Source organism: Lichenostomus cassidix, chromosome 6 (assembly GCF_008360975.1).
Source record: "Lichenostomus cassidix isolate B80296 chromosome 6, HeHo_3.0, whole genome shotgun sequence".
Classification (NCBI taxonomy): domain Eukaryota; kingdom Metazoa; phylum Chordata; class Aves; order Passeriformes; family Meliphagidae; genus Lichenostomus; species Lichenostomus cassidix.
The window spans coordinates 6,497,766-6,515,089 of NC_139487.1; the positions used below are offsets into that span (position 1 = coordinate 6,497,766).

A 17,324-nucleotide genomic window follows, 5' to 3' on the forward strand; every position below is an offset into this window, starting at 1 on the left:
CTGACTGGTGGCTGAGGCTTGAGACAACACACAAATGAGTTGTCCTGTGCAGCCTAGAAGAACAGGGAGTCCTCTTAAATTTTAACAAACACTTTGGGCCAAGTTTAGTACCAGTAAAACTCCACTGAGAGCAGTTTTTTATCTCTCTTGAGCAGCCCTTTATGAGCTTCTCAGAGTTTCTAGTTCAAGATTCATTACACAATTTCTTTATCTCTGTTCACAGCACCGCCAGTAACAGTGCTTGTGTGAGCTGTAGGAGCTGGCCTGTGGTACAGCAAATCAGCAAAATGAAGTGTTGCAAAGGATGTATTTCTCTGCTACCTGATGATGTACAGCTGGGCAAGTGGCAGAAAGTTTGTCTGATACTTTTATGGAAAGAAATTTGCTTACTCCTTCGTCCCTTTACTTCAGCCTCATTGAAGGACTTCCAGAAATGCTGGTTAAGCTGGGGAGAATCCTTATGGGCAACTTCGAGGTTTGTCTCTGTCCCTAAATTCTTACAAAGAACCCAATTTTCTGCTGACATGAATTGATAGAGTTCCACGGCACACAATAATGCCATGGTGATTTTTATCAGCAAAATACCTGGCATAATTATCTTAGTGTAGTAAGTGTGGTCAAGTGGTGTAATGTAATCCAACACCAGCTAAAGAATGCATGTGACAGCTTTGTTTTGCAAGAAGGGAATAGAAAGGCTTGTTGGAAGGAGAGCCCAAATGCCTTTTAATTCAGGGAACTAGCATCTGACCCTAATTATGTGGTAAAATGGAGGTAGTGCAAGCACCAGAAAAGGGACAAGTCTGTAACAGGAACAAAAGCATCAACTGCTGTTGAGCTGTATGCAAAGTTCAGCTGAGAGGGAGAGAGAGACAGACAAAGTGGCTCCAGTTGCACATAAATACTAGATGGAAAGCATGTTGAGGAAGCAGGGCAATGGGTTATTTTTCATAAGCTGCAAAATTGCTTAATAAAAGTGAAATGAGTTGCCCTTTCTGTAGAAATTAATTATGACTGCAACTTTGCAGAGCAGCATAATAAAGATGTAGGCAAAATAACAGTGGCATTGAATTCAAAAGCTATGCATAATGAATGGTCTATTAAGATGCTTATGATCAGTACCAAAAGACCTTGACTGTTGTATAGTAATGTATTTAAGTTCCTAACTAACTGATTTTATTATTTAGTTTGACATGATGTTAGTTGTTTAGCAAAGAATAAGGTATGAAATAGCACTGCAAGCCTCAGGAATAACTTAACAAGGAACAAGTTTTTGTATTCAGTGACACTTCATCAGCTTTCACAGTATGTTGTTTCCCTGAGATTTCTCCCATCATAAACATCTGTCCACACCAAAATCAGATGTCCATGTTTCATCATGAAATTATGAGCACAGAAATATTTATTTGATCCTATATATAATTATTTTTTGATAGATCATCCCTTCCTCCTAGGGAAAAAAAAATAAATTCCTTGCTAATTTTACTTATCATCACATAACACCTGGTTGTTTAAAGATTCCTATACAACCTCTATTCTTCCCTGCTCTGGCAGCCATTGGTGCAGAATAAAGCAAAGAACCCCAGAGGAGCACATAAAAGCCACTGCAACAGGAGCCTCCCCAGTGCTACTGGTGAAACAGTGTCCCCCCACTTCAGGAAAGGGGTCTGGAAAATGACTAAATTTCTAACTCTCCAAAAGCATGGTATTTGTTTCTGACAGGCTGGAAGCACAGGAGGTCTCACTAGTGAGCTATTCGCTATCACTAAATATGTGTCCTTGCAGGTGCTGGCAGGTGTTCACATCTCAGTGGGTGAATCCACCACCTGTCTGTGCTTGAAGATAGAGGAAGCACCTATTTCAACCAAGTTACATGAGGTTAGCATCCATAAAGTACGATGAACTGCTATGAAGGGTAAGTAGATTTAATTTGCCTAGTTATATTTTATGGTTGCAAATTTAATATCTAGGATTGTCAATTATGGTACAATTAGAGCATTTAAAATGCCATGATAAATACTTCATCTTCCTCTGATTTATCCCCCAATCAATTTGTGCCTTTTTTCTCTGCAGAGACACAGACATGTTTGCCATCCTAAATGGAGAGGACTAGCAAAGATCATGCCAATGCCTCTAATCAAATGTTCAAGTTTTTCAAATGAATCCATATTATCTGAGGTTTTTTTATCTTTAATCATACTTATACTCCAGTTTGAATGTGTGCTGATTAGTTAGTTGTCATCCTAGGGAGACAAGAAGTGCTTATATTTACCCTGATATATTATGCCGGTCATTATCCAGCACTGATTGGTTTGATGGAAAAATATACATTACCTCAGCAAGATAAGCTGCTTAGCCTTATTCATCGTGTTAATTAGATGCTCAAACAGCTATTGCCATTTTTTTTTTTATTTTCAGTTTATTGATAGTTGTTTATCTGTGCAGTGATTATGTAGTTTGTTTTTCCTTGTCCCCCCGCTTCTCATAAAATATGTCTGTTGTGAAAGTAGTAAACATATGGCTGTAGTCGTGCCCTGAGGGTAATTCAGCCTGCAGTCACTGCTGTTTCCACCAGGTAGCTCTCCTCAACAGGAGGGTGATGAAGCCTCAGGAGCCAATTCAGGCTTTGCAGGGACTGATGGATTGCACTGCTTCCAAAGGAACACCTTTCTTTCCCAGCCAGAGTGGTTCACTGCCCCCTTCCTTGCTGTTTGTTGTTGGATGTTGATTTATGTAGGAGAGGTAAGGCTGCCCTTGTATCCATTAAAAGCTCTGAGTAAATTTTATCCCAAAATGAGGAACAGGAATATGCATATTTTAGATAGATAGATAGACAGACAGACAGGCAGATAGAAAGATAGATAGATAGATAGACAGACAGACAGGCAGATAGAAAGATAGATAGATAGATAGATAGATAGATAGATAGACAGGCAGATAGATAGACAGATAGATAGACAGACAACAACTACATCAAATTCCTGTAGTACCTATTTGATAGGGTACCAAAATCTTTACTTCTGTGTGTACAATTATGAGTGTTGTTATGTTAAATAACTAATTTATGAGGAAAAAAAATCTCTAAGGATTTATAGATAAAGTTCACAATTGACTGTCTCTATATGGCCACAGGACAAAATTGTTCATACAGATGATAATTATTTCAAATTTTATGATTCAAAATTTCAAAATTCAAAATTGAAAAATTCTACTATTCTGTGAATTCCTATGAATCTAGAGCTCTTCCCACTAGATTCTATGCATTTAGAAGTTATGAGACTAAATCACTACAACCTGCTTCAGTTTGTCATTCTGTGATATTTTCAACTTGCCAAGTCTATCATTTGAGTACTCATCATCTGAGTACTCATCAAAGTCCCATCCAAGAGGTGAACCATGAAAAAAAGTTGCAAAAATGACATGCAAACAGGCACAACAACCTGAGTTACACACACGTGTTGGGAACTGCTCATCTGCATCAGCTTCAAGCATTAGTCAGAGCAACAGGAGGTGTCCAACATCTCACTGAGATCTATCCCAGAGTAAGACAAAGATAAAAATTCCAGTGTTTCTTTTCCTCTTTCATTTTTTGTATAATTATCCTATTTTATATGATTGTTTGTGACTGAAATTGAGAATACCAGACAGATTCTCATCCATTACAGTTATGAGTTGGTGGAACATAAAGGTATGATGAATCCATCTGAATTTTGGTCTCCTAAAGGACATGGATTATTAGTAATAGAGTTAATTTTTTAGCTATCTCCTAACTTAGAAAAATGATTAGCAATACTTGATTAAAATAAAAATATTATTATTATTGCTAATATGATAATGAATAATACCATTTCAGTGGCACCCATCCTACTCTTGCAATCAACACTGCCTGCAACAAGGAGATCCTTGTTTAAAAATGCTGACTTTTCAAGGTATTGTAACTGGAAGTAGATCTAAGTGAATAAAAACAAAAAGGAAAACTATGAGGCCCCAATACAGAAATTATGGAAGTGAATTCTTTTGATGTGGACATATTACTTTAACTTGAGTAAATAAATAAAATAATGGAAGAATTGACTTGCTGTCTTTGCAGATATCAAAGGGATTTTATGGCCTGTTCTGGCTGCATACAACAGACAGGACATTGTTGGAGGATGAAAATGTCCGGTGTCTTGGCACCATGCAGGGATAAGCAACCCTACAATGACTCTTTTGCAAATCCTGCTATTACACTGCATAAAGGAAATTGGTTTGGAAACGAAAGGGAATGATATCGGCAGTGGGAAGAGGGACTTGGAATGAGACCTGTGGCTGAAGGGAAGCCAACAAGGCAGCCCAAGAAAGGGCACTAAAAAGTAAAACACTGGCAGAACTGCTCTGACTTAAAGTGGGGGCTATTCAAAACCGAGGTCATCCCAGAACTCTAGGGACCTAAATAGGACCTCTGTGTTCCTTCAAAGGGAGGCATTTATTGATGTGTGGCTTTATTTGTAGCTTTTATATTCAGCTTCTGGTTACAGACACAGGTTCTGGTTGACTCTTTTCCACTAGGCTGAAAAGCCCTCAAGTACTGAAATTGCCATAACCAAATAATTCGTTTCCTTTTTGCTCAATTAAAAACATCAAGGGTTTGAGGTCTCTCATTGCAAAGCACTCTCCTCAATTCTTAGGTAATTTTTTTTCTCTTGTGCTTTCTCCATAAACTTTTCTGTACCATTTTTTGAAGAACTGGATACAGAAAATTTATTTTGGTCTTGTCAATGTTGTAGAAGAACATTACCCCACTGTCAGCATGCCCCCATCCTTTTGCAGCAGTACCTTACTGTCAGCACTTAGATAATTACTTGCACTTTGCCTCCCACTTCCTCTACAGAGCCTTCGTTTTCCAAGGTAATTTACCATTCCTTACATATGACTAGGAGCTTGAATTAAAAACTTTGCATTTGGTACAGTCAAAGGTGTTTTGTGCTGACTAGTTCAGAATAAGCTGACTAGTTTACAATCTTCCCTCCTTTGCCTTACATGGGGCACACCAGCACAGCTCACATGGTTCTCCTGGCTTCTTTCCAGGAAGCTACACATGTCATTAGCTACCTCTTGGACAGGAAATGCTGTAAAACATCAATATAGAGTCTCTTCATGTTTCAAAGGTTTACTAGGTCAAAATGGGAAAACTAGAGGATAGTGTGTGAGAGGCAAGAGGCAGGAGGACAGAGCAACTCTTGATAGTAGGGCATTTTTTCTTTCAGTCCCAGGTATTTCTAACTAGTGTTGCCACGTCTGTGGCAATGCTGTGTGTTCTGACCTGCCTGCCACAGGGATCGATGGGTGTTTGCCAAAGAAGGAGGGAGGGAGGGAGGCAGGAAGGGAGGTGTATGAACTGTACCTTTGCCCATGCCAATCTGCAGATAGCTGCTGCTCAGCCAACTGCTGCTGGAGCTCAGCAAAAAAAGTACGAACAGAAACAAATGCTGCATTGCACTTAGTGTCAGCCTTGGGATAAGCTGGGTAAGGTAACTGTTTTAATATAGAGATTATCACTGGATCCCCTCCTTTTGCAGAAAGGGATCATCAGAATATAGCAGAGAAAATGTTCTTCTGAGGTGAACACAGCAGGTCCTTGTCAAATACCTCTGCCTTAATATTGTTCCAAAGTTTCCTTTAAGTGCTGGACACTGGCATCCAGTTGTTTCCTTTGGGTCCTCACACACAATAATGCAACCTTCCAGTTTTGGGGGGTTTTTTTTAAACCTTTTAGCTTTCTTTGTACCAAGGCACTCAAACAGCAATTTCGTGTCCCCACCACTCCTCTGGGCAGTGCAGGGATCCTCAGTGGAAAGCTGCCTTATGCAAGTTGTGCAAAAGAGACTATTAAAAATGCAGCACCACACTGGCAGCTGTGTGGGGAATGGAGCAGGAGGGCTTCATCCCAGCTCACGGGGGACTGACACTGTGGGATACCCTGCCTGGGGTCTGCAGTAGGACCTAGACAGGCTGGATTGATGGGCTGAGACCAACAGCATAAGGTTCAACAAGGCCAAGGGCAGAGTCCTGTGCTTTGGCCCCAACAAGCCCCTGCAGTGATACACGTTGGGGAAGAGTGGCTGGAAAGTGGCCCAGTGGAAATGGACCTGGGGGGACTGGTCAATACCCAAGAAGGCCAATGGCATCCTGGTGTATACCAGGAATAGTGTGGCCAGCAGGACAAGGGAAGTGGTTTTTCCCCTGTTCTCAGTACTGGTGAGGCCACACCTTGAGTGCTCTGTCCAGTTCTGGGCTCCTCAATTCAGGAAGGACACTGAAGCAAGTCCAGGGAAGGGACAGAGAGTTGGTGAAGAGTCTGGAGAACAAGTCCTGTGAGGAGTTGAGAGAGCAGGGGCTGTTTAGCCTGGAGGAGGCTCGGGGTGGACCTTCTCACTCTACAATTCCCTGAAGGCAGGCTGGAGCCAGGTGAGGGTCAGGCTCTTCTCCCAGGTGACCAGCGACACAAGAAGAGGAGGACACACTCTTAAGCCAGGGGAGGTTTACGTTGGACATCAGGAAGAATCTCTTCACAGAAAAGTGTGACTAAACATCGGAACGGGCTGCCCAGGGCGGTGATGGAGTCACCATCTCTATGTGTGTTCAAGGGAAGCCTACACATGGCACTCAGTGCCATGGTCTGGTTGACACGGATGTGTTCGGTCAGGGGTTGGATTCGATGATCTCAGAAGCCGACCCCAGCCGAACTGACCGGCGACTCCGTGCCCAGCCAGGTGGGCCGGGCGGGGCCGGGATGCCAGCCGGCTGTGCCCGCCCGGCGGAGCTGCCCGCGGCCCGGAGCCGCCGTGCCCGCACCCCGCACATGCTCACTGGGGCGCCGCGGGAGTCTGGGCATGTGCAGAGCGGAGCGGGCCGGGCCGCTCGCCGCGCCCGCCGCGCCCCGGGGCTGCGGCCGCCGCCGCCCGCCCGCTGCCAGGTGAAGCCGCGCTCGGTGCGGTGCGGCGGAGCGCAGCGGGGCAGCCGCCGGCCCGTGGCGGCGGCGGCGGCTGGGCAGGATGAACAGCTCCGACGAGGAGAAGCAGCTGGAGCTCCTCGCCAGCCTGAAGGACCAAGGTAGGGGCGGGCGGCGCCGCCTCCGGCGCCGGAGAAAGCGGCTCCCCCCGCTCCGCCGCGGGCCCGGGCTCGGCCGGCGGGAGCTTGGCTGCAGCGGGGCGAGGGCTCCGCGCCGGCGGGGGGACGGGGCGCGGCGGGGTGGGCGCGGCCTGGGCTGCCCCCGGCCCCGCTCCAGGCCCCTCGTCTGCCCGTGCCCAGGGGAATAATAAAAGCCTTCATGAAATAAAGCGGGGGAGTGGAACGTGCTGGTTCTTCCCCATGTGGGCGCCCGCCCCGCCGGTGCCCGCTCTGTGCCGAAGATGGGTTGACTCGATGATCTCAGAGGGCTTGTCCAGCCCGGTTATTCAGTGGTTATTCGGCGAGCTCGGCCGTCGCGGGGCCGATGGCGTGGCGGGAGGCGGCGGTGCGGCAGCACATGGGCCCTGAGTGCCTCAGCCCTGCCCTGCCTGTGCGGGGAGCTGCTGCCGAGCCCCGGCCCGAGTACCGCTGAGCCCGCAGCACCGGACAGCTCCGGGCGTGACAGACACTGCCATCGTGTCCCGTGTCCCGCTCTGCGCTGCGGGATCCCATCCCAACCCGCCCCATCCAACACCTGCCTGCCCAGTCCCCATCAGCGAGCTAACTTCCCGCTGGTATCTCAGGGCGAGCCCTGGTGCACCTTCAGTTTCCACAGAGCCTTTGTATTTCCATCCTGGGCTGGTTCGGTGCCGTGTGTGAGTCACTTTCGGTGCTTTGGTAGAAAAGTCCTGAGTTTCAGCATTGTGGATATTCAATTGCATGAGTGTGCAGTTTGACTCCGAAACTTAAAACACTAGTATTTACTCCTACAAGAAGGCACATGGGAAAGAGCTCGGGGTGTTCATAAGCTGTTTGTTTAACTGCCCTGTGGTCAGTCTGTCCCTGAGCCAGGCTGATCCAGCAAAGGTGCAGCCTTAGTTAATCAGGTAGGCAATGTCTGAAGATCTGTTTGAATTGTGGACATGTTTGTGAGTGTGCACCAATGGGTCAGTGTTGCCTGCTGTATCACAGCTTCATGGGAGGAGGTGTGAAGGAGCCACGCTGGAATTCACAGCTGAGCTCTCCTGGTCTCCTGCAAGCCTGGAAGGAGCTGTTTGGAGAGGAGCTATTGGACAAAGTTGTGTAAAACAGTGAAATTACAGGGGTGTGATCAGTGCCATTTTTCTGTCATTCATTCTGACCGTAAGTGTGCTCCATCACCTTGGCTGTATAGCGGCAGCTTCTCTTAACCGAGTTTAATCTAGATATTTTTGGACTGTTTGTGACCTGCTTTGGCACTTTTTAGGTTTTTCCTGTACACTTAGCTGTGGAAATTCAAGACTGCCAGCTGCACAAGTTAGATTCTGCCTTGGAAGGATTCAGTGGGTGTAAAATGATAATCTTGTAGCTGTGTGTTTTGATAATTTGGAACCAAAAAAAAAAGGCTCAAAATCTGGTTCTCTTGCTCTCTGCCTACTTCCCTCCAGTTCTGTTGCCTCCTGAGGAGTTCTCTGTGCCAGAAGTTCAGTTGTTAAAATGAGACTAATCAGTTGTAAAAAAGACAACTTGGGGTTATTTTTATAGAAAACTGAGCCTCTTAAAATTCTTCAGGGCAGGGCTTCAGTTCTGTTTTCTGAAAGTCTTCTCCTCCAGTGGGTTGGGTATCCTTTATTGTCTAAGGAAATTTTACAGGATGGGAGGAATTAGTTCAAGGGAAAGTTACTGTAACTTGAGGACTGGCTGTCCCAGATCCATCTGAGCTGTTGAAACAGAAGATGTACTTGGCAGACCCAGTCCTGTAAGGCGCTGCTCTTGTGGATGTTCATCACTAAACACAGGAGTTCTAGTGTGTTGTTCTGAGGCTAACATATGCTTTTGGGATTGCATGGCTGGTGAGAAAGTTGGTTTATGTAGGCCAAAAGTTAGCCAGTGGAAAAAAAATTAAAATACTCTTCTGTTTTGCATCAAAACTATGCAAAAAATATGTAGCATGCATAGTTAAATTAGTTGTTAAATTTTGTTAACTGACAAGTCTGAGGTGCCTAGAGTAAAAAACACAAGCAATGGAAAGGTAATGAGATAAATGAAATTAACAGTAAAATAAAATATACTGTTACTGTAGGTAGGTAAGTTTGCTTAGTCATTATATGCTGTAATTTTGAATAGTGTCTCCTCCATTCTTATTGATAACAAAACAAGACTACTTTAGATACAACCAACTTTACTGAAGTAATTTTAGGATGCTCTGTTAAATAGTCTCTTAATTTTCCTCATTATTGCTTTCAGATGTAGATAACAGTAATCTTTTGGAAATAAATACCACTGCTGTAAGGATCTGCTGGATCTGAATATTTGGGGTAATGAGTATACAGACTTACCTGTTTCATTTGGAGTTGTGTATGGCTTCAGATAACTGCAATGTTTTGGCATGTAGTCAGGTTTCTGAAAAACACAAATTGATTTGGAGAGGTTTCAAAAAGAATTCATTCAGTAGCCATTTCCTTGGTTCGTTTTTCAAGGATGTGTTTTTCTCATCTTGAGAAACTTGCCTGACAGCAGGTGAATGAACTGTGTGGGAACTGCTGCCATAGGTAGAGGGGAAGGCAGATAGCAGTGTCTGTGGCTCACTGCTGTCACATTTCAACTGCTGCTTATACTTTTCCTAACCAAGGTCAGTAGATTGAACCTGAGGCAGGTGTTTTGTAGTCGCCTGCTCAATTCTCAGTGGCAGCTCTGAAGCTCTGTGGGGCTTGGGCAAATTTACTTGGCTCTTTGGCAGAGCTCTGAGCAGCAGCAAGGACACTGAAGCCGTCTGTGTGCAAGATACGCTTATCTTTCACTCATGCTGAATTTTCCAAGTCCTGTGTGTTATTCTCAGATACCTGATACTGATCATCCTTCAGCTTGCTCCATTACCAAGTTTAGGGTGAGCATCATGGAGAAACAAGATCTCTTTATTGATGATATTTAGGATAAAGGTGTTGTTTGAGCTTTAATCCTCTAACAGTTTTCTGAAATGCCTTAGTTTAATAAAGCAGATCCACTATAAACATTACTATTGCCTAACTGTACTTTAAGTGATATTTCCAGTTATGCACACTTCTATTCAACTGGCCCTTGTAAAATGCCTGTGGTTAAAACTTAAAACAAAAAAAGGCAATTTGGCAAAACCTTGTGTTATTAGTGGTTGGTTGTAGAACCTGAGGAATGGTAGCAAAATGAACTAACAGCTGAATCGTAACAGTAGTTGATTATCTACCTGGAAGATTGCCTTGTTTGTCTTTGGTTTTATTGGCACTGCTGGTACCTTGCCCTTAAAGAGAGAGTCATCTTCCACAATAGTCCCTTTTTTGTTCAGTTGAAAACAGGAGTCAGTGATCAAAGTGTTTGGAGTTATAAATAGTTAAAATTACACATCAGCACTGCCACTGTCATAGCCACATTTCTGGTCACTTTGCTAAATTACAGTGGTTAGCAACTGCTGCTAACCACACATATACTAAAGGTGTTTATATTGCCTGGATTTTTTTTTTCTTCATTTTCAAAAAGTCTAACCTTGCTTTGTGTTTGTTGGCTGGATTTGATGAAGTGTGATGATTTCCAATCTCTAGTCCCAAGCACTGTGGCTCTGTATGCTTTTTTTTTTTTAATTATGATTTATTTGATCTCTTAAAAGTTTCTGTAGAATGTCAGAACCTTTGAATAAGGGAATATCATATAACTTCTAAGGAACAGACTAGACTGCCAATCTGACAGCAATATATCAGAGCAGTACCTTTTAAGTATATATTGACAAGCTCTTAATGTGGTCTGACAAATTTATTCTTCTTTGTGGCAGATGGGTAATTTTTATGGCCAGAAGAATTTCTTAGGACACCTTGTTGGCTGCTGTATTCCCCTCTGTAGTCATCTGCTCTATGGATTTATTTCTTCCCCATGTACCTGTCTGTATATCTTCATACACAGCAGCCATCATTTCCAAGCAGAGCCCATCCTGCTTGAATGTATTAGAGTTTAAATGTTTTTCCCACTTCAGTTTCTTGTGTTGAACCCTGTCTTTTTTTCAAAGAAACTTTTCTTTGAAACTTGTGAAGGCAAATCTTTCGGTGTGAACTTAGTGATTGGTGTTTATCAGGCAGTGGTGTTTAGTTTTCCTGCCCTGTTTTTCCAGGGAAGCTGTAAGACTGCAAGATGCAAATTGGGGGTTTAATTAAATTTATTTGTACACACTTTCACAGATTTAAGTAAAATCAAGGCATATGGGAACACAGATGCAGGAGCTGACTTACAGTATTTGTACCTTACACTTACTTTTGTGTACTTACACAGGTGATTTTTATTTGTTTATTTTTAAAACAACTGTTTGGTAATTGAGCCTTGCAGGTTTCAGCAATTGCAGCTGATATGTGACCAAAAGCTTGGTTTGCCCATGTAAGCTCTAGGCCTGATAATAAATTTGTATTTTCATAGTCAAGATTTGTAGTCGTTGTAAAATAATCAGTGTAATGCCATCCCATACATTTACCTTTACAGAAGGAGATGTTAAAAATGCTTCTGTGGCACCATTGGAAACTAGTTTGCACATGGCTGGTGCTATCATACTGCATCCTGTTGAAATAGTGATCACCTGGATTTAGCAAAAGGGGTCTTTGAACCTAAAATGGTGAACAAGGGAAAAAATTATCCCTTTTGGCTTTTGTTTATACTCTTGCCAGCACTTCACATGTCTTGTGCACACTGTACATGTAGCAGACCATTATTGTTTGAGGAGAGTTTGCACCACATTCTTGGCCTGATTCTTCCTATTCCATGTACATGAGGTGGAATGTGATGGCAGCAATTCCGTTAAAGCTTCTGGTGCTGACAGAGGTAATTCTGTCTCTAATAATATATCCAAAAAGCCAGGTGCTAGTTTACTTCTACCAATAAAAAATGACTTAATTAGGATAGCTTGTTTCATCTGGAGCAGAGGACTTCTTGCACTGTAAGCTCTTTCTTTTGCTTGTACCAGTAAAGACATGCCAGGCTCATGGTATGGGAAGCATAAACAGTGGAATGACACTTGCTGCCTTTGACAGCTCTACTGAGTTTTTGGTTAAATAAGTAGGTTTGAAATGGGGGAGTGGCATTGTTTATTGATTTGTCATGGAAAGGCTCTCAATCTGCTTGAAGGCCACTCTGGTTTGCAATACAAATGCTGAAGTATATGCATCTAGCATTTTTAAAGTTTGTTTGGTTTTTTTTTTCTTCTTTAATTTGTGTTTTTTAATATGCAGCTTTAGGAATGCGGTTGATTGTTGTTTTTTTTAATAAAAAGAGTAGGAAGAGTCACCACCTCGTTCTGTGTCAATGAAGGTGTCTTTTCTGTTGTGCACTGTGAATTATAGTCATTATATACTTTTACCCTTATGGCCTTGTTTTAGTAATAAGTGCTTTTTAGCCATAGTAAGTACCTAATATATAAAACATCTAATTTAGATAATACTTACATTTTGTTAGCAAATTCAGGTTCAGGAGACAGGATCACAACTGAAAATCAAAAGACTTATAATTAAAGGAGCTTCTGCGTACAAAGTTATCTACCTATTTTAAAGGACATTGATACATGTTTTCAGGACAATCTCTTCTGGCCAGCTGAGCTGTGGAGTGAGTAGTTGGTGAAAAAATTGGTCATTGTTGTGAAGAAACATGCTGTGTTCAGTCATGTTGGCTGTTTTGGTGTTCTACACTTTTACCATGAGAAAGAGCAGGGAATATGTTTTGGATGGGTTAAGAGCTGTAGCCCAGAATATTCTGTTATTTTCTCCTTAGGGTCTAATGATTCAGAGTTCTCTGTTCACAGAGCATGTGTATAGAGCTGTTGAAGGTGGGGCAAATCTGTATTTACATTTTTCAGTCATTTGTAAAGTACTGAATAGCAAGAATGACTTTCCCTGAAAGGTGAGCAAACACGAGCAGTTTTCAAGTATGAAGAAACTTGAATTATATCTATTGTTACAGTTTTCATTCCTTTTCTTGCGTCTGGATGGTAGAAGTCTCTTCTCTTGTTTTCTTGAAGGGAACAGGAAATAGGTTGACAGTGGAGCAGTGATCAAGAGGCATAGCCTTTGTGTTCCTGTGTGGGAAATACGTTGTTTCACCAGCATGGTTACTTGTTTGTTCATCTACCTGTTTGGTTTTGGTTTTTTTTCCTCCTTCTTGAGCATGGGAGGTGGATAGGAATCTTGGGTACATAAGAAGTGGGGACAAAGTGAAGGGATGGGTGGGAGACTCTGGTTTTATTAGTGTCAGGGATCAGCTGCTCTGGAGGTACCCATATATTGCATTAACCATGCTTTCTAGGATTGATCTGTAACCTGAGCCAGTGTGGGTTTGAAATGGTCACTGCAAACCAGTATATTCACCTTGTCATTTTTGAACTCAATCAATAAGATTGTTTAACTCTACATTGATCAAAAATTGATTGTTTTGGGAGCTACCATCTTTTTCAGACACTTCCTAATTGCTTCAATTCTAGAACAATATCCAGTTCATAGGATATTAATAGGCTATTAATGAAGTTTATGACCCATGTTATTTAAGAAGTCTGTGTAGACAAACAGAAGAATTTTCCAATTTATCAAAATGGGTGCTAATTTGGGAAGAGGTACTGCTATATTAACTTTTTTCTTTTTTTTTTTCTTCTATAGCTATTGGTGAATATGAAGAGCTTAGAGCAGAAAATAAGAAAACGAAAGAGGAGGTTTGTATATATCAGTTATACATTTATTACTAAAATGCTAAATACCAGAGTACCTTGTTGACTGTGGCAGGTTATTGGCTGCTGTTTTGAGTTCACTGTTACATACTAAGTATTACTTTTACCTATGTTTTAAGGAGCAGTGAATGCACCTCCCACAACTATTCTGGCTATCCCACTCCACAAAAATTCCTGTAAATATATTTTAAGTGATTGCTGCTTTACTAAGTTTGCCTATGATTCCAATGTGAGCATAGTCCTACTCATGTGTTTAAATAAAATTGTTTCTCTTTGCTCTAAATCTTGTTTTATTATGGCTTCATTTGCGCAGGTGAGTTACCTACTGAAAAGAAAAAGTAGAACAGCTTCCCTCACTGAGCCCTTCTGAGCATTCAGAATGTAGGAATATGATTTCTGAAGGTAGTGAGGAATGCAGGGGACTAAGTGCTACACTGTATTGTAAACAAAATTCTCCTTTCTCCAGTATTAGTGAGCTGAAGATGTAAGAAGCCTGTTAGTTTTCAAATCCCTCTAGCCTGCCAAGACATGTAGGTTTAATTCAGCTTTTTCTGATGTCATTTTGGAAGGGTCATTTTTAGTTATAAATGTTGCAGTTCAAGGCTCTATTGAGAAGACCTTGTCCTTAACTATTTTCTCATTATTAAAGAAAATCTAAAAGTTATGTTCACTTATGATTCAGCAGCAGTTGCGTATTTCCACTGAGATAAACATATTGTTCTTCACTCCCTTCTATCCACTATTCTCCTTGTCTTTTTACTTTGCTTGCTGCTGCATTTTTATTCTGCTGTCCTTCACCAGAGTCTTGGATATCCCAGGAAATCTGTCCTCTGTCTTTGCTGTTTGGAAGAAATGCTTGGAAGAAAAGGAGAATAGAACTGAGTCAGACCAAGATTCCATCCAGCCCAGAATCCTGTCCCTGACAGCAGAGAGGGAGGCATGTAGGAGCATGTTTAACACCTGGGAAGGTTTCTTTTGCAGTCTCCAAACCCTTTGCAGCCTGGGAGCTTCTTCATCTGGAAGTGATTTCAGCATCCTGCCATCCTGCTCTCTTTCCTTAGTTTATCCCATGCTGGCTGTTGGCTGCTATCACATGTGGGGAGTGCCATGCCAGGACATGTGTACAACACATGAAAAACAGGCTCCCCAGCTCTGCCCTGAACCCAGGTCATAACAGCTTCGGTGTTTCTTCAGAAAAGCTTTGTTTAGCCTGGGGAGGGAGGAATGGGGAGACTTTCCCTTAGCTACATTTTTTTTTCTTCAAAGGAAATTTCAATAAAACATTCTGTTTCTGTAACTGAAGTGGAATGAGATGTTCTGAGGTTGTTTCTTCCATTCTGCTCTTCTTTCTGCCTTGCTCTCCTCTCTCACAAGACTTCTTTCCTGCTGTTACATATCTCTAGCCACTCCTGGGTGTTTCATTTGAAGGCTGCTATGAAGTTTTTCAGAATATTTGCATAATACCTGAAAATCCTTCAAGCCTGAGCACATGGGGATTACATTCCCAGCAGAGCAAATCAGTTAAACATGTACTCAGGGCTGGATTTTCTGTTGTTACGCAAGTATTCTCTATCCAAAAACTCCATCCTGCAAATCGGTGTGCTTGCGTAAGCAGCCGTGGTTAATTGTTTAAGTGCTTGGACTCAAGTGGTTCAGTGTGAGGCCCTAAGTGTATTTCTTCCACAAAAAAAAAAAAAAAGGATCTGCTGATACAGAGTTCATGGTTATATTTGTTTCCAGTGCCAATACTGGAAGAAACTGTTCCTTGTGTTATGGCAGGGCAGACTAATCCTAAAGGTCATTAGCATCTCTTGCTTTGTGTCTTAGATTGTGCTTTGCAGGATCAAACCTGCTGCTGGAAAATTGTAGCACAGACTATCCATGCCTGTGAGTCTGGGGAGTCCTGGGTGACTTCTGTTCCAGTTTCTGCCACTGTGTCACTGTGAATGTAAGCAAATGGCTCCCTCTGTATCAATTGTGGTCACATAATTGCATCAACAGGAGGATGAGAAGGTAATCTATTTAGAAGGTGACTTGCAGACTCTTTGTGGGAAGTACCACAGAGGATACAAATAGCAGACTGTGTGTGTGTGCTTTTGACACACTTGGAATACTTTTCTAAGTCACTACTATACTTGTGGGGCTCTGAAGGATGAGCTGTGCATGCAGAAATTATCCTAGTTTCCATCAGACACAGGGAGCTTTCTGGATAATGGACAGCTAACTTAAGATAAAATTTTAATTTTTGAAAATTTATTCTCTTTGTTCCATATTTTTTCTTAAGATTAGGAAGTAAATAGACTTATACGTGGGTTACTTTGTTCAAAGCACTGCTGCTTTAAAAGGATGCTAATAACCATGAAAATTCAGGAGCAAAATACAAGATCTTTGATCCACAGTATCTCTTCCTCATTGCCTTGCAAAACTGCCAATTTGGAGACCACTGGTGGAGTCTCTGACAACGTTTCCACAGACATTTTTTGTTAGTGCTTTTAAATACTTTCAGAAACAATGGAACCAAAATGATATTGGCAGATTACGTCTCTTAGGTCACCTTTTTTGTTGATGTAGACAACAAAACATTCATACCAGCCCCCCAAAAATGATAACTAACGTTTCAGCTGCACACAAATGTGGGTAAGATATTATGCGGTTCTGACATATTCAGAGTCAGATCATGAATAAATATTTGACTACTTGCTAATCAGACAGAAATGACTCTGAACGCTGGTTTTGACAGTGTTTTGTCATGCTGCCAGTAGGGGAAAAAAAAAGTCAAGACAGCTATCCAAAACAGTAGGTGTAATACTCTGTCTCTGATATATCATTCATGGTGTTTGCTCTGTTAAAGCACATGTATAGAGTGGATGATATGTTTTGTCACCAAGGGGGAATGGGGAAGGGATTCTGCCTTGATGACATGCTCATTGTTTCTGGGAGTATCACAGATGTCATTGGATACTTTTGAGCACTGGACCAAACTCACATTTTTAGAACAAGCATTAAATCTGCATACATTTCACAATCTGTGTGTGTAAATGGGAAAGAATTGTGTCTTGTGTTGCTTAGCAATGGTTTAATTGACTATATGACTACTACATGAAACTTCTTGCATCTTAATATCTGGACTGAACAGTCTCCCTGTTGTTTTTGCCCTTTGAAGGCTTTTTACTGACGTCTGTGGGAGCTTATGTGCAAAATAGTTGGCAGAAAAGAAGGCTGTTGGTAGACAAGAAACTAGAAATTAAAGTATTGCCTTGTACGTTGGGTACCTAGAAGGCAAGAATCTGAGAGGAGTGGGGTCAACAAATATTCCAAACTTTTGTGTGCAAAGATGAAGAATATATGGAGTTATTCACAAAATTAATTTTGGCAACTGGACTATTAATTAGTCTCTAAAAATACAGATGCAATATCTTTTTACTGCTAAGAGATTATCATTGACTCCTATAGCCAGTTCAGGACTGCAGTATTTCTGTTT

At 42.0% G+C, this 17,324-nt stretch overlaps 1 protein-coding gene across 2 annotated transcripts in view; it reads left to right on the plus strand.

Annotated features, from left to right (window-relative positions):
- The first annotated feature begins 6,910 nt into the window (after positions 1-6,910).
- Positions 6,911-17,324, plus strand: part of SHTN1 (shootin 1) — a 52,258-nt gene continuing 41,844 nt past the window's right edge. Inside the window, exons 1-2 of one of the 2 annotated variants that reach the window (XM_085064740.1) lie at positions 6,911-7,089; positions 13,776-13,828. In XM_085064740.1, the coding sequence (XP_084920866.1) occupies positions 7,032-7,089; positions 13,776-13,828 (111 nt within the window). In that variant the 5' untranslated portion in view covers positions 6,911-7,031. The remainder of the gene's footprint in view (positions 7,090-13,775; positions 13,829-17,324) is intronic. The other variant, XM_085064739.1, reaches the window with a different exon arrangement.